Consider the following 18,543-nt stretch of genomic DNA (forward strand, 5'->3'; position numbering starts at 1 on the left):
TAAAATCATATTATATGCAAATCAATTTATGACAATACACAATTAAAATATTTCTTTAAACGATTTCAATCTTTATTAGGGGTCATTAATATGATAAATAAATCGGCTTAATATATATATGGCATACCCGAATGGTTAAAATACAAACATTCATGTCTAACAAGAACAATGGCAATGGTGCGAGCCAAAAAAAATATTGTTTCTTTAGTGAGAGAATTAAAACCACGTAAAGATACGTCCCGTATTGAAGTTATGATTCTTCGCTTGTGGAGAAACTATAACAAAGAATCAGGAAACACCATTGAAATGGTGGTTGTTGATAAAGAAGTAAGTAACTTTAAATATGCTTTTTTTTGGAAGCATCGTTTATATAATTATTCTGCGTATATAAAGACTTCATATTTCTTGTCTAGGGGACAAGAATTCATGCTTCAGTTGGTGAACAACTCATCAAAAAATTCGATGACAAGCTACGCGAGGGAGATGCGATTGTCCTCCAGTTGTTCAAAGTGTACGATGCTACTGGTGAATACCGTACGACGCCACATCCTTACAAAATTGGCTTCTTTCACACAACATTTGTTGGAATAGCTGATGATTTTTCAAGTGCAGTTCCCGAAAAGTATTTCGCGGACTTCTCTGATATTCTCGGTGGAAATCTGGACCATAGCTGTTTGGTTGGTGAGTTAGTTTCTTACTCAGTTAAAGAGTCTTTCACTTTACTACTACATGTTTCTGATTTGAGTCTTATTTTTGGTATGTAGATGTGGTTGGCCAAATAGTTAACTTCGGGTCTCTGGAAAACAAAATAATAAAAGGAAAAGACAGCATGAGGCTCTTGGTTGAGTTGCGTGACCCAAAGTAAAGTGAAAGATTTTTAATCTTATTTATACTTTGCTAAGAAAACATCTATTAACTGTATTTAACTTAAGTTTATATTATACAGTAATGTGAAGATGATGTGTACTCTGTGGGGTAGTTATGCTAAACAAGTATACGATTACAGTAGGAGTAACATGTCCACCATGATTATTTGTGTGATCAGATTCTGTTCTGTTAAAGAGTGGAAAGGTAAATAATATTCTTCCGATTTGTGTAAAATGTTACTGAGCATAACATATTAATAAGCTTAATATACTTTGTAGGTTCTTACTCCATATCTAGCGGGTATAATTCAACCCATATCCTGCTCAACACAACACTTGATTTTATTGAGGAGTTCAAAGCAAGGTACGTATCCGATGTTCACCGGATGGAAACCTATGGAGAAGTTCACTACATATAGATGTTTGTTTTGATTTTTGAACATCGTTTTCACTGAAACGTTTTAACATAAAGTGTGATTATTTTATTTGGCAGTCTCCCTGATGATTCACTTGCTCTTACGAACAACGATAGTAGCCAATGGTCTGTTGGTACTGCTACTTCTATTCGTGCCAGGTTTTTTGTTCTTAATGAGAGGCTAACCATCGGAGAGATCATTGATAGCTCTGTGGTATATAGACTACACTCTTCGCTTTTGAATTTCTTACACATTTGTATACTCCATGTGTTATCAGTGCTTTTAAAAAATACTCATTGAGTAATAATAGGTTGGCACTTTTGTTACTCTGGGGACCATTGAAACAATTGATACTGAACGTGGCTGGCAATATCTAAGTTGCAAATACCACAACAAAAAAGTGATGCCTACAACCAATGTTGATGCTGATGACCGGCCCTTGTTCTTCTGCAATACGTGTGACAAAGAACACAGTGATGTTATTTCCAGGTATTGATCGGGTTAGATATACAAAAATATCAGTTAGGTAGATCGTCATTGAAATAGTCTGTGACGTTTTGTCTTTGGATTTGTTCAGGTTCAAATTAATTGCCAATGTCAAGGACGATAGCGGTGAGGCTAATTTTCTGTTGTTTGATGCTAATGCTCAAGCAATTGTGCGTCATTCTGCTGCTGAACTCTATGACGAGGTACATTTATAAATTCCATTGTACATCAATTAACACAGTAAATTATATTAGCCGACCGCTATCTATGTAATTGTAGAATGAAGATGAAGACTTCTTACCTGAAGCAGTGAGCGATCTCTTTGGTAAGAGAGTCCTTTTTGAGATTTCAGTTGACGCTGATAACATCAAAGGAAAGAGTTCTCAGTATGTTGTTCGATTGGCTACTGATGACCGTGAAATGGTTGAGGAATTTGCTGATTTGCCTCCTAAATCTAACCCGGTAATTTTCCGCTTATACCTGCGATTAATTTGATTGTTATAGGAGCATAATAGTGATACGATTAAATCTTTTCTTGCAGGTACTAATGTTGGAGTCCGCAGATGATATTTCCTCTGGTTCTGGTGGTTTTACAGCAACTCCTTTGTCCAAAAGAAAAAGCGAACAAGATGACGACAGTTGCCTTGAGGATCAACACTCTGTTAACAAGAAACTCTCTCAAAAGAAACTCAAGGGCGAGTGAGCTGTCTCTTTTTGATGAGTTGCTGTCCTTTATAGTGTCATGGCTTTGTTTTTGCTTCATTTTTTAAAACTTTGTCTGAGTATCTTTGTCTTTGGTTTTGTTTAAGATTTGGTCCGACCATCTTTGTTTTTTGCTTTTAATTGAAATAAAAATTTATCAAGTTCCAATCTAAACCAGACAACCTTTTCTTTGGTTGGCTCTGACTTTTGATTTAGTATTTATGCCAATCGGTAACGTTTTAGAATCATTACATTGGTAAAATTCCTTATTCAGAGAGTTCTTTGGTTGGTTCTGACAATAGATTTTGTATTAAGCTCAAATTGGCATAAATACAAAGTTAGCCCATTTGAAATACTGAATAACAAAAAATGTAACCGAAATTTTACTAATCGTAACATTATTATCAAACTGATCCCCCTTATTAGAATTTTATTGGTAGTAATACAATCTCAGCCCATTTGTAATACCCAACTAAAAACCAATTTATTGCCCGAATAGTATTTAAGCCCATAATTTTGTAGCTGCTATACTATTAAATACTTTTTGACGTTTTTTTTATAGACAGTATTAGACTATATTTTTTAATATGAAAATTTCTTTGTATATTAATTTGTTGATTCTTTAACTAAACATTTATCTGAAAAAATCATGCAAATAGATCATAGATATAAACCCAAGGTAGTGCAAACAATGGATTCTTTGTACAGGAAGTGAAAATCAAAAATTATTAAAAAAACAGGAGTTTAATGCATAACCTTTTTCAGATAAAGGTTATCGAGATTATTTTGGAAGAAAATAATTATCATATTTAAAATAAAAACATACACGGAAAATATGATTAAGTCGGTATATAAAACAATTAATTGGAGAGGTAAATACAATTAACATATTTATAATTTATGTTTTCGATAAGTAATGTGAAAAGACACGACTCATCGAGAGTGCCCTAGACATTATAAAGACAGCAGTGAATAATTGTGAACAAAATCTTTCATCTCACTTCTTTTCCGATTGAGTCTCTCCAACTTTTGGTAAGTTTATTTTCTTTCTCTTTAGTTTTTTCTTTCAAATATATTGCATGTAGATCCATCAGTTTTCTGTATAAGCGGTTACCAATTGAATTAAGACTTTTTAGGTTTTGTATCCGTCATGCGTCTTTTTGTTCAAAAACCTGTCTAGGATCTTGGTAGGCTTGTTTTCTGTAAAAATCAATGAATATTTAGGAGATCTTATGTGTACAACTGCTTATTATTGATCGTTGTAATTATTTTTTCCGTTGGCATAATATAACGTTTATAACTAATACTGTTTATAATAAGCAGATCGACCAACATCTCGCGATGGCATTCAAGAAGGACCTTAAACGCAAGTCTCCAATGACTGATGATTATGGTACTTCTCTTGAAGAGGCATTCAAAAATAGAATGGAGGGGACGACTGCGCATTACCAAGCCATTCTCTTTATGTACAAGCAACTACATGATGCGCTCATCAAGAAGCATGCTGAAGAACTTGAAGTCGCTCGCGTACAAGGTAAACTGGAACTCTTTGACGAACTCTTCAACATGTCTGCATTGAGCGAAGAGAAAGAGAAGATAGAGTCGGAACTCGTGCTTGCAGAGGCCAAGGCGGCTGATGTGAAGGTTCCTTACATCGATTGGTACAAGTTGAATGAGCCACAGATGTTTGATTAACCTTGTCAATTTCTTGTTTGCTTCAAGTTAAAACGTTTAATCTTTTTTATATTTTGGTGTTGTAATATGGAACATATTTTATGGTTTTTAAAACCAGTTTTCCAGCAAAATTTGGTAGGTTATTAAACTATTTTAAGTTTGTTATATTATAATCTGCCTTTATATTAGCATATCTCAATTTATTTCTTATTGTTATAATTGGCTTTCATGTTCCAATTACACTTTCGTTTGATTTAGTTGCTTTAGTTACAAAATATAAATTTCTGTATATAAGACTTTCGAAGAGGAAGTAGGTTTTTTGAACTGGAAGAGGAAGTAGGTTATACCTATAGTGGTGGGGTAAGTTGTTCATAGATTTGTCTAAATCACATTAGTCAAGGTAGCGTGAGTATGTCAAAGAAAATATCGCATCATGTTTGGATTCTTGAGATCTTAGAATACCAATGGAAACTGATTTAATAAAATTTAAGAAGGAAATGTACTGACAAAATAATTACGTAATAAGAGTTTATATCTTTAATTTAACTACAGGTCTTTTCGTATCGGATTTGTGAAGTTAAATATATTTGATCGAGGTATGGAAATGATGATATTTTTTGAAATCTTTATAATTTAATTTATTGACATGGGTGCAAGATTATAAATATATTTTATAAATATCTAATTATTCGACATATATTTAAACATGATAGAATCTACTTTTCGGAAAGGAAGGCAATATTTTAAAAGACGATCTACATTGCGATCCATATATTAGTTCAAAATCTATTTCTTTCTGTTTTTTTCGGACTATATATTTTTATAAGGTAATATATATATATTGGAAACCTTTATAGTTTCAATGATATAAATGTTTAATAAATATTTGGAAACGAATCTAAAGGGTTTATCATTTATAGGGCAATCGGAAAGGCATTTTTCTAGAACCCATCTTTCTATATAAACTGTTGACTGACGCCTATTTTATCAAACCTAATTTCAGTCATCTTCGCCGACATTGTCTCTACAGTTCTTTCATAATCTCAAAAGAAATCCTTTGTAAGCTTTCATTTTCTTTATTTCTTAGCAAAACATGTATATCATTACTCAGTTATTTGATTATCGAATCACGGTTTGTTACTTCAATTTGACGTAATATAATCTGGGGAGTTTTCAATACATGTGGATCATCTTTCTAGGGAAATATAAGGTGTCATCGGAATAGTTAAAAAGGTTTTGTAAGATCTCTATAGTATCATGTATTGTTTAATTTTGAGAATCTAACTAAATATATATATTTCACTGTGGATCGCTTTGTCTCTATGTTTGATCTGAATTGTAAATAGTTAAATTATGTTATAATTTGTGTTGCTTATATAATCTTTAGTTGATTTATTTTGAGGATCAAAATAAATAGATATATTTCAGTACTGTTAGTCGCTTTGTCTCTATGTTTGATCTGAATTAGCAATAGTATAATTTTGTTTTTAATTGTGTTGCTTACATAAACGACGTATATGTTAATCAATATTTCTTTGCTCCACATGCAAGGCAAGATCTCGCGATGGCATTCAACAGAGATCTAAAGCTCAAAAAACCGATCGTTGAAGATTACAGTTATTCTCTCGAGGAGGCTGTCAACAAGGGAAAGAATGAGACTAGGGACCGTTACCGAGCCATGCTCTTTATGTATCAGAACCAATTGGAAGCCATCATAGCCAAGCATGATGAAGAGCGTGAAGTTTTATCGCGTGCAAGGTAAATTAGAGTTACTCAAGGAACTCTTCAAGAAAGACGCAAGGAGGAAGGAGAAGAATAAACTAAAGACTGAACTGGTGCTCGCAAAGGAGAAGATGGATGGGGTTAAGATTCCTTACGTTGATTGGTTCAAGATGGGTGAGCCACAAATGTTTGACTGACGTCTCTGTTTTAACAATCTCCAAGTTTGCAATGTTTTAGTTTTTGTGTTGTTTCGGCTACCAATATCGGAATCTATCTTCTGGTTTTGTAAACCAGTTTAATAACATGTTATTTTCAATAGTTTCAACGTATTGTACTGAATTGATGAACTGCTTTTATATTAGCCTGGATCATTGCATTATAGGGGGATTGATTGTTGAACAATGCGTTTAAATGATTTATACACAATCTTTGCTGATCTTGTGTGTTCAGTCAGTGTAGTTTCGATCTATTTAAAGAGTATTTTGTGATATGAATTTGGTTGAAATCGTGAAAAACAGTTATGATTTTGTTCATCATTTGGCCTTAACTTGACACGCGATTATGAAAAGAACCCTTTTAAATATAAAACCAGTTCACTGACTAAACAAATATTTTAAATATTTTAAATATTTTTTTTGTAGCCATTACTATTAGATTTAGATTTTCGTAATTATAAAACGACACATACTAATATTACTTGAAAGGGGGGATTTGCATATATCGTTTTACAGATATTGGGTTTAACTGATTTTTAAATTTTTACGCAGCTTATATGTAAAATTGCCCTATATTTAACCTAAAAATTGTCAAATATGTCCTTCATGCTAATTTTGTTAAATACTTCGGTTTGGGTTTAGTGTTTGCGGCTTCGGTTTTAAGTCTAAGATGCGGGTTTATTGCATATGATTTGTGATTAAGGTCAAGGATTTAGACAATTATATAGGGAAATCGTATTTCAAATTAACGGTTTCGGTTTATGGTCTAGAATTTGAATAGAAAGTATGCGGTTAGGAGTTAAGGTATAGGACTTTGGTTTAGGGTTTAGGGTTTGAATTTCAGGTGTACAGAACAAGGTCCAGGGATATATATTTAGGATTTTAATTTTACGGTTTGGATTTAGGGTATAGGACTTCATTTTTGGGTTAAAGAGTTTCTTCAGTTATAGTTGAGAAATATATGACATTTATTTCGTTCCATCATTTTTCTGTGAAATAATGATGGCATGAACATAAGAAATACTAATTAACTATTTTGTATCACCAAGAGAGCACAAACGTCAAATGTGCAAAACCGATAATAAAAATACCATTGATTTATACATGTTATTATACAATATGACATTGAGTCCTGATTATAAATAAACCCAGAACCCACTATTATCCAAATGAAACCAACTTTGTTTTATGAATTTAAACATGTAGAAAATCATAATGGAACTGATCCCCCGTTTTTAGGCTTTTATATGCATTAATACAGTCAAATCCCATTTTAAAAGTCGATCTGAAAACATAGTTAAGCCCAAATATAAAGAAGACGGATTTCAAAACTCAAAACCCTAAATTGAGCGACGTGTTTAGTAGGTCTCTATAAATCTGCTACCAAAAATTACAATCATAGCGTCCGAACATTCTCCCCTTTCAATGAAGCCGCTCAAATATAATTGGTCAATTCCTACCCAGGTATTAGCGAGCTACTAAACTAAATTTTTTTGCAATACAAATTTGTTCAGCATAAAAGATAATTTTTATGATCCTATAGGAATTATGCACTTTTGATCCTGAAAAATCTCCATTGGATTCCTATGGCTATGTAAGTTTTTTTACACATAAAATATTTTGTTTCTATTATACGTTTGGAGTACTTACAAGTCATAATTTGATGTTTGTTATGTGACAGTGTTACGAAAAGTTGACAATCATACAGACAATAAAGTCATTAAGAGGTATCAGTTTCACATTATGATGCACTTTACACACGGAAACCAACATTCAGCTAATATCCACGATGAACCAGATAAATCCAATTTTATGGATTGGATGGAGACTAACAAACAAATACGTAGAGGAGTAAATCTAAAGTCTTTGATTAGAAAGTATTGTGCTGTTCGTAACTTTGTTTGGGATCCATTGACTAAAACATGGTCATCTAAATTTGAGATTTGAAGTTACTATATGTTTTTCCGTATTTAACTCTTAATTATTGGATTTGGTTTTATTTATTACTTCGTTGGGTTTTTTTAAATTTTAATATTAAAAATCTTCATTTGTCGTATATAAGCTTCTCTGATATATTTATCCATTACTGTTACTATGAATGCAGCCGTCGTAATATTATGCTTATATTATATACATTAATTTGAAGCATAATAATATCTTAAATATTCAAGTGATTAGGCGGCTAAATATCAAAATTAGTAAAACCAACTTTTAAAAGAAAGAAAAAATCAGTTACCTTAATATCAGAAATATTATAGGTAACATGCATGAAGCCGTCATAATATTAAATTTATAAAGTATAACCTAGGAACTGATTTAACTTGACCAATACGTAATTCATATTGATATCTTTCTTAAAACTGTATATCACACACTTGCCGAATTAATAATTAAATGTGTTTATATTACATCAGATGTATTTGAATAGTATGTATTTGAATAGAATAGTTTCTCAAACAATAGACCACTTAAACTTATGGTAATAATATATCCGATATGTATTAGTTTAGGAAATGCATTAAATCAATTGAATAAGTTCATCCGAGATTTCTTCATTCTTAAAAGATAATAAAAGTTAGAAGTTTACTTGACCAGTACTCATGTCCTTATTCATATGAATAAGAATAAATTGTTGCTCAAACAAGAATAATAAAATCAGTTTTACTTAAGTGGTTGGATTTTCTAATTTGACGCTAGGTTTTTCATATGCTCCTATAAATAAAACTAACCTTTACTCGACATGTTATATCGTATTGAGTACAAAGAGGTTACAATCTCCACTCTATATCTTCTCTGTTATTATGTTGTTAGTATGTTATACAAATCGATCTAAGTAGTTTGTATATAGGTCTTTGTCAAAACATAGTATTCTTGAAGCAATGTTAACCATGAAGAGAACAATTTCTGAAATTATTGAAGCACCAACGGTAAATATTTTTGGAATTATCATATGAAGCGTTTTTTTTTCTGAAAGAGGAAGACAAATATGATTTAACTACAAATTTATTGTCATTTAAATGCTTCAAATTAGGCTGGAACTTATATGGTTGTTACAAAAATTGAGGCCATTGATTTGGATAAACCATGGTACTACACTGCCTGCAATTTTTGCAAAAGAAAAATGGCCAGACAAGGAGATGGTTTTGAGGGAAACATGCAACATCTTCAACATAATCCTATATACAACTGCAAAACATGCAACAAGGATTTTGAACATGCTATTCACTGGTACGGCCGTTTATAAAGATTTATCTTGATGCCTTTGTAATAAATCAGTATTATATGTTTGTATACTAATTTAAATAGTGTATTTTTTAGTTACTACTTGGTTGTACGTGTCTTTGATGACTCAAAGGGAGAAGTCAAGTTTTTGCTTTTCAACAATATTGTGGAGAGGCTCATTAAAAGACCTGCGTTTGAGTTAGTCCAAGAGGCTGGTCAGGTATTTTCTTCGTTTTTAAGATTAGGGGAACTAAGGAAATTGCATTTATATATATTCTTTGAAAGATGTATTATTGTTTTACAGGAAAATCCACATTTTCTACCTCAGTCTCTAACTGATTTGATTGGGAGAAAACTTCTATTTAAGATTACTATCGCAAGTAATGGTCAACAAGAACATAATGCAGCATATGTTGTTGATTTAGTGATTGCAATGCAGGAGTAATTCAACACTTCGATCCACATGTAACAATCATAATAGTGATAAATCAAAATTAATTGTGACCAGTATAAGTTCTAACGAATTTTTTTTTTTTGCAGCCACATTTTGTGATTTTTAATGATTATGAGTCGGACGAGGACTGATGCTAATCCTTTCTTAAGGAACTAAGTTGAAGTCCAATATGCCCGTCAAAGTGCAAGAGTTTAAGAATTAATTTGTTTTTCTGTTCATCAAATTTCATAATGTTTTCCGTTGTCTCTCTTTTGGGTTTTATATTTATGAGAATTAATTATGAGGTGTTATTTGGTTCGTTATATATAACAACTCCTTTAATCTATTTATTTTTCCACATTACAGCAAAATTATTGTTTTAAGCTTTAAAAGTACGGAACTTATCACTAGAAGATAGTATAGAACTATATATTCGACATTTCAAACAAAAGGTTGTTATATATATGTTAAAGTTCCAAAAAAGCATAATTAATAAACGAATAAAGTAAAAGAAGGTAATATATTGAATTAAATTGTCATAAATAGTTTACCAATAAATATCATATTCACTTGCGCAAGGAATACATACATGGTAAAAATTTGATAAGGCAACTTTATTTGGCAACAAAGGATTATACGTATATTTTGAAGATGATATAACCTAATGGTCATGTATCGATTTCAATTATATTTTGCTGAAGAGGTCGGCTTCTGAACTTTATATCTTCGACTTCCTTTCAAATTATATAAGTTTATTCAAGCCTGTATTCTAATTGCATACGATTCAATCTATACGTAGTGTCTTGGTGTTACTGAAAAACAAGCATTCGATTTTGAGTGGGAAACATGAAGAGAAGTAATCCACTGTCTACAGACACGGGGAATAAATCACAGAAGAAAAAAAAAAACAGTGTATGTTCTACATAAAATAAATAAAAACATTTATAAATGTTGAATTTTCCTACTAGTGAATACAAAGAATGATACGTTATCACTAACGTTTCTGTAGTTTATTCACAGACTTAGTTTGTTGACGCAGGTACCAATGAAAAAGAGAATACTCCAATGGGGAATATAACACAAAACTCATCTATCACTAACGTTTCACCTCTGCCCAGTATAAATCCTTTTAGGACGCCCTTGCAGAATGTTACGAATCAAGTATTTCGACCCATTATTCCAATTCCACCAAAGTCAAATCCGTCAAAAAACGTTGAAAATACATCGACACATACTGTCCCATTAAATTGTGTTTTTCAAAGTTTTAAAGATGGACTAACACATCAAGCTAGAGCTGCACGAAAGGAATACTGAATAACAAAAGAACAATAGGGCTTACTACCTCAAATAGAGGTTAGTCTCCTAACGCTTTCATTATCCCCACGTTTATTCTTATTACTGTATTGATTAAAAACATTTCTGAAAAATTCATTTTCATTACATTGTACAGTTACCATGATTGTCAAGCCAACCAAGACATCCGTTGTACCACCTCTAGGTATAAGTTTATGTTCAAAGGAAGAGTTAGAAGACTTTTTAAAGAATGAGTAATGATGGAACCCTTTCTGAAAATTAGCTTATGAATTCTATTTATGTCTGTAGGTCTCTATAATTCAACGCAAAGTTCACCTACTCTTGCAAATTTGAGTGTTTCTGGAATCAACATGCACCCATCGAGTAATAGCATTGTTTATTAATTACTGCTTATTATATAAGTAGTGCTTATATAGTATGATCGTATACAAATAGTTAATAAAATAGTAATAAATTAATAGTTTAGCACAAGTTACGTATAATTAAAAATTATCATTCCTTAAAGTACTATTGGTTATCAAGAAACTATATCCCGGAGTACCTTGAGGAAACGAAAGACAATTGGATCACCTCCATCGGTGAATTCAAAGACAAGACATAAGGAAGGTAACAACGGGTTTTAAATAATGTTTTGTCGTTATTATAAGTTATATGCTACTATTTCAAAAGTGCGACTAAACTTAAACAAATTTATACAGCAAGACAAGGTCCCAACATGACACGCCATAGTATCCCGACTGGTCCAGCAGTGTCTGTAGAAGATGCACCTCGTGAAGGTAATTTTTTAGATATTTGTAATAGTACTAATATGATGTATACTGAAAGGTAAAAATTAATATTATATCTATTTCATGAATTGATTTGCGCTAGACCTTTGTTTATATGTTAAAATAAATCTTTTTCAGCTACTCAAAGTCCATTCCAACAAACCAAAACCAATGAATTCATTCCTCCACCAAGGTTCATCGTCGAGGATCATCCTGAAGGTAAAATGTCTATTCCATCTATACATATACAAAACGTTATATTTATGGATCATATATTTTGACTTTGTAGTACACTTTTTCACGCAGTTTACAATAATCGATATGCAATGGAAAGTGAGTCTGAAAATGAAAATGATAATGAAGATGAGGAGAATCAGACTTACACTACCTATCCAGCTGGAGAGACTTTGATAAACACATCACCACAACATATCCCACAAGAAACTAATAATACAGTTACTTCGCCTATTGTCATTGGGATACAAAAAAACGGTGATGACCTGAAAATTACTACAATGTTTCTTACAAATAAATAACCTCGATATTAGTTTTTTTTTTAATGAAGATATTTGACGAAACACAGGTTACTACGACGACGGAGATCCAGGTTGGAATTGTAAGTTTTGTCAAGCATATATGTGGTATGGTGAAAGAATTGGAAAACGCCGGCGTAGTGCCAATCCTGTATTCACAATGTGTTGTAAACATGGTAAAGTTGTACTTCCTCGGCTCGCGAATCCTCCAATGGAGTTAATGACTTTGTTATGCAAAGGAGACGAGTTAAGCAAACATTATCGAGAGTTCATACGAGCTTACAATATGATGTTCTCTTTCACATCTCTTGGGGGGAAGATAGATCATTCTATTAACAATGGTCGTGGACCATTTGTTTTCCGAATGTCCGGTGAGAACTATCATCGTATTGGTGATATAGTTCCCGAGCCTGGACAAGCTCCAAACTTTTCCCAGCTCTATATCATTGACACTTTAAATGAGATCAAAAATAGACTTGACGCTTATGCCGGGTAATTTACTTCATTATATGAAGTTACTATGATTATATTGTTCGCTTTGTAGTATGGTCGACGTTTTGTTAACTTATATTAGGATTTTTTTAAAACTTTGCAGGTCTGACAGAGCTGCTGCTAAGAAACTAAGAGAACCACTTGTTCTTCTTCTGAAGAATGTGTTAGATCAGTGTAACCCTCATGTCAAGGCTTTTAGGTCTGCAAGAGACAGATTCGACGTGGAAGGATCAACAGGTTATAGGATGAGATTGATTGAAAGTCGACAATCTGATGGACGGACCCATAATCTGCCGACTGCAAATGAAGTTGCTGCTTTGATACCTGGAGATTTTGTTTTAAATATGGAGACACGAGATATTGTTCTAGAGAGTACAAGTGGAAAGTTGCAAAGGATAAGTGAATTACATCCAGTGTATTTGCCTCTGCAATATCCACTATTGTTTCCATATGGAGAGGATGGCTTTCGATTAAATATTCCTATTGGTTTTGAAGACAGCACTGCGAGAAAACGCAAGAATGTAACTATGCGTGAGTACTTTGCATTTCGGATTTTAGAGAGGAGGTGGGAAGCACCTACAATTACAAGATCAGGCAGATTGTTTCATCAGTTCCTTGTGGACGCTTACACAATGATAGAATCGAGTAGACTACGTTACTTATGGCTGAATCAGAAAAAGCTCCGGTCAAGTAGTTACGCTGCAATCCAGAAAGCAGCTACAAGAGCTGGAGCTAAGATGGCGGAACAAGGGAGCTGAATTTTCATTCCAGCAACTTTCACCGGGGGAAAAAGGTATATGAAGCAGCACTACTATGATGCCATGGCTCTGTGCAAATACCATGGATTTTCCGATATTTTTATCACTTTTACGTGTAATCCAAAATGGCCTGAAGTTACAAGGTATCTGAAAAATATAACCTGACCACCGAAGACAGGCCAGAAATATTGTGTAGAGTTTTCAAGATGAAACTCGATAATCTTATCGGCGAGTTGACTAAAAAGAACGGCTCCTTATTCGGTCCTGTTGCTGCAGGTAAATCTTCTTTACATATTACTTATATTAATTTTTTAATCAAAACAACTAATGTAGATAGCTGTTTTGTTTATTAAAATTGACTAACTATTTTATTTTTTTATTTTGTCAGTAATGTACACGATTGAGTTTCAAAAAAGAGGAATGCCACACGCTCATATTCTTGTCTTCATGGAAAAATGATCAAAATTTCCAACAGCCGATGATATAGATAAGATTATTTCCGCTGAAATACCAGACAAGACAGTAGATCCAGACCTGTATGTGATCGTTGGGGATTGTATGATGCATGGTCCTTGCGGTGCAGCAAAGAAGGATAATGTATGTATGGTTAACGGTAAATGTTCTAAGATGTTTCCGAAACCTCTCAACATCAGGACATCGATTGACGCAAATGGATTTCCAGCTTACATGCGTCGGATTGATGGTAGGTTCATTGAGAAAAATGGAATCAGATTAGACAATGGATTTGTTGTACCATACAACAGAGACCTCATGCTTCGATATCGCGCCCATATGAATGTAGAGTGGTGCGTCCAAACACGAGCTGTTAAGTATCTTTTCAAATATATTCATAAGGGACCTGATTATGCCTCAGCTGCAATGGATAAAGAAGATGAAGATGGCGTCATTGACGAAATCAAAACATATTACGACTGCAGGTATTATTATATTTATACCAATTCGTGTTACTATTTAGAAAGTACTATATTCTATAAATTTATAACAATATATTAAAAATTCAGTAGAAACTCTATAAGCTATTCATTAATTATAGAAGATCAATAAATTAATACTAATTATAATATTGAACTTTATACATTAAATTAATTTCTCCAATCCAAGTTTGCGCAAGTAATCCGCTATTAAAAAAATATAATACGAAAAAAATACTAAGATAATACAAAATTTGTATTCTACTCTATGTCTTTGCAAAGGAAACGAAATTACATCAATAATCTATTACTATTAGTACAAATATATATGTATAAACTTTAAAAAATATCAAATATCATAGATGAAATTTATATAACTCATTTGTTATAAATAAAATAAATACATTATTAACAAATAGAGTTTATCTATCTTTTACATTTTCTGGCCAAGGTTCATCTTTACTCATTTATGTTTTCGTGTTTCTTAATTAGATATATTACTGCATGCGAGTCGTCTTGGCGGATTCTTGCTTTTCCTACACATTTTCGTACTACTTCTGTAGAGAAACTTGGCTTTCATCTTCCGGATCAGGAACTGGTATTTTTTGATGAAGACGAACCTATTGAGAGTATTCTCAACAAAAAGACTGTCAACCAATCCATATTTTTGGCCTGGTTCATAGCAAACAGAAAATATGCAGAGGCAAGAGAGTTGACATATGCGGAATTTCCAACAAAATTCGTTTGGAAATCAGGTACGAGAGAATGGGTACCACGGAAACGAGGCTTTGCGATAGGGAGGATTGCGCATATTCAGCCATCAGGTGATGAGCTATATTTCTTAAGAGTATTGCTAAACTAGGTAAGAGGGCCGACATCATACGAGGATATAAGAACAGTTGATGGTGTTTTATATCATACATACGAAGATGCTTGCTATGCGTTGGGATTGATGGATGATGACAAGGAATTCATAGAAGCTATCAAAGATGCCAGTGACTGTAGTTCTGCGACGTATGCAAGGAGGATTTTTGCGAGAATGTTGGTTTCCAAATCGTTGTCTCAGCCTCATGTAGTGTGGGAAGCTACTTGGGAGTATCTTATCCACGATATTCTTTACAAGAAGCGGTGAGAAACTGGACGACCTGGTGAGTTTTGTCCAATTAAACTTTCTTATTGTAAGAATGTCTATGTTAATTTAATAGAATTATCAAACTTGCAGATATGAACTTGACCATAGAGCAGATCAAAAATATTGCTCTTACTTAGATCGAAAATCATTTGCTCAGCAATGGTCGTAGCCTCAAGAAATGGCCCCACATGCCAAAGCCAGAAAATTTTGGAGATTACAACGGCAATCGCCTTATAGATGATGAGCTTAATTATGTTGTGGAAGATCAGCTAAAGGAAAATGAAAGACTTATGGCGATGATAACAGATGAGCAAAGAGGGGTATACGAACAGATTCTGGATGCAGTTTTAAATGATAGCGGTGGAGTGTTCTTTCTTTATGGTTATGGAGGCACAGGAAAAACCTTCGTATACAGAGCACTCTCGTCATCTATCCGATCTAAAGGTATGATTGTTCTAAATACCGCATCAAGTGGAATTGCAGCATTGTTGTTGGAAGGAGGTAGAACCGCACATTCCAGATTTGGTATTCCGATAGATGCAGACGAATTCAGCACTTGCAAGAAAATGGAGCCAGGATCAGATCGTGCAGAATTAGTTAAAGCGGCAAAGTTAATTGTATGGGATGAGGCGCCTATGATGAGCAGACACTGTTTCGAGACGTTGGATCGCACTATGCGTGATATTATAAGATCTTGTGAAGATAAACCTTTTAGGGGGGTAAAGTTGTTGTTTTCGGTGGAGATTTCAGACAGATTTTACCGGTTATACCTGGAGGTGGTAGAGCAGAGACTGTTTTGGCGGCTCTGAATTCGTCATATCTTTGGGAGCACTGCAAAGTTCTGAAGCTAACAAAAAACATGAGATTGCTGGCTGGTCTTACTGATGATGCAGCAAAAGAGCTTGAATCCTTCTCAAACTGGATTTTGGATATAGGAGATGGAAAAATAAATTTGCCTAACGACGGTCAAGTTGAGATTGACATCCCTTCTGATTTGCTGATACAAAATAGTGGAGAAGACCCTATTGAGACTATGGCAAAAGAGGTTTATGGACAAGCTTTTCAAACTTCAACAGATAAGGATTTGTATAGACATCGAGCCATTCTTACTCCCACAAATGATGAAGTGGATAAAATAAATGACTACATGCTTTCACAGTTGCCAGGTAACATGTTTTATCATTTATTCTTATGTTCAACTAACTTTGTACATATCACTAAACAAACGGATTTACATATGCTTTCAGGAGAAGAGAAGGTTTACCTTAGCTCTGACAGTATTATCCCATCCGATGTTGACATAGAAGAAAATGTCGTATATCCTGCAGAGTTTTTGAACAGTGTTAAAGTGGCTGGACTGCCTAGACATTGCTTGAAGCTCAAGGTTGGTGCTCCTATCATGTGTCTTCGTAACATGGATGTTGCAGATGGTTTATGTAATGGTACTAGGCTAATTGTTACTCAGTTACTGCCCCATGTGATAGAAGGTAGAATTATAACCGGAAACAAAATTGCTTGACATCCGGTTTGGATCCCTAGAATGTTTGTCACACCACCTGACACCAAGTTCCCCTTCGGAATGCGTCGAAGACAGTTTCCAGTTACTTTGGTTTTCGCGATGACCATCAACAAAAGTCAAGGTCAAACACTGGAAAGTGTTGGGTTGTTTCTGCTCAAGCCAGTGTTCTCTCATGGTCAGCTCTACGTTGCACTTTCAAGAGTTAAGTCGAGATCTGGATTGAAAATCCTAATAACTGGTAAAGAAGGGAAAACGCAGACAGAAACGTTGAATGTTGTCTACAAACATGTTTTTCAGAATATTCCATAGTCACGGTATGTAATTTTAATCTACTTTCTTTTCAAATACAAAATTTTAAGTATATAGTATGCTACAATTATTTACTTTTTGTATTTTCCAGATGGGTAGTGATGGGTTAGGAACTGATTGTATTCAGGAGCATCCCGTTTTCTGACTATTTCGATGAAAGTATGTCTACTTTAATATTATTTCATGTTAACTTTTATTTTCTTACTTATAAATCTGTAAAATAATGTTCATCCGACAAATTACTTACATTATTTATTTAATTTTTTGCAGGTTTCTAAATTATTTTGCATTATTTTTCGACAATTGTACTTCATAATTTATATTTTTATGGATAATTTTTTGATTTTTTTTTAATATATTTTCTTTTACTATGTCTACACAAAAGTTTATTTTATTATTAATGGAAACAAAATATTTTATTCTCCACCATAGATTTTAACGACAGATATACAATACATTTCTAATTAATGATAATATAAAATCTGAATTTTCTAAAATTATGCAATATTTATTCCATATTTTGAATGAAAGTTTCTTCGTAAACATACAAAGAAAATATGGACGTTGCAATTATACGTACACGGTACACACAATATCTGCCTCTTCATACTGAAGTTACTTTGTTCCCTCTCGTCCATCTCAAATTGGTGTGCGATCTTTTTTCCACGCCTGATGAATTCTCCCAAAGACGGTTGTTGACATAGTATAAAATCCGTTACTTATAAAATCATATAAGATTTAGTCTATATTTTGAATTTTCTTATGTCCGCACAGGATGCGTACCGGTCACCTAGTAAAATATTATATTGATTAACTATTAAACACAAAAAATGGAGATTGTGATCCCCACCGAGAGAAAAAGAAAACAAAAATAATGGGTTTGTGGGTTTCTCATACATTTCTCCCTTTTCTCGTTTCTTGAGCATCATTTCAATTTAAGAATATTATTGACAATTTGTTGCTTTATATTTTATAATTCTATAATAACTTTTTCTTAGTAGTATAATGTTGGTATATTCCAAACTCATGAAAAGACCCAAACTAATTTGTA

The 18,543-nt window shown here is 33.2% G+C and overlaps 2 protein-coding genes across 2 annotated transcripts; both read left to right on the forward strand.

Annotated features, from left to right (window-relative positions):
• Window positions 1-252: 252 nt before the first annotated feature.
• On the forward strand, window positions 253-2,691 carry LOC106431246 (replication protein A 70 kDa DNA-binding subunit B-like). Its single transcript, XM_048767662.1, has 10 exons — window positions 253-327; window positions 414-681; window positions 765-861; window positions 947-1,071; window positions 1,146-1,230; window positions 1,360-1,495; window positions 1,593-1,771; window positions 1,860-1,971; window positions 2,048-2,230; window positions 2,310-2,691. Exons 1-10 carry the CDS (start codon window positions 253-255, stop codon window positions 2,469-2,471), a joined length of 1,422 nt encoding a protein of 473 aa, XP_048623619.1. The 3' UTR covers window positions 2,472-2,691.
• Window positions 2,692-13,806: 11,115 nt separating this feature from the next.
• On the forward strand, window positions 13,807-17,183 carry LOC106398612. Its single transcript, XM_048767664.1, has 7 exons — window positions 13,807-13,876; window positions 14,076-14,538; window positions 15,025-15,356; window positions 15,462-15,660; window positions 15,822-16,281; window positions 16,380-16,830; window positions 16,912-17,183. Exons 1-7 carry the CDS (start codon window positions 13,807-13,809, stop codon window positions 17,181-17,183), a joined length of 2,247 nt encoding a protein of 748 aa, XP_048623621.1.
• The last annotated feature ends 1,360 nt before the right edge of the window (window positions 17,184-18,543 follow it).

Source organism: Brassica napus, chromosome C9, assembly GCF_020379485.1.
Source record: "Brassica napus cultivar Da-Ae chromosome C9, Da-Ae, whole genome shotgun sequence".
Lineage (NCBI taxonomy): Eukaryota > Viridiplantae > Streptophyta > Magnoliopsida > Brassicales > Brassicaceae > Brassica > Brassica napus.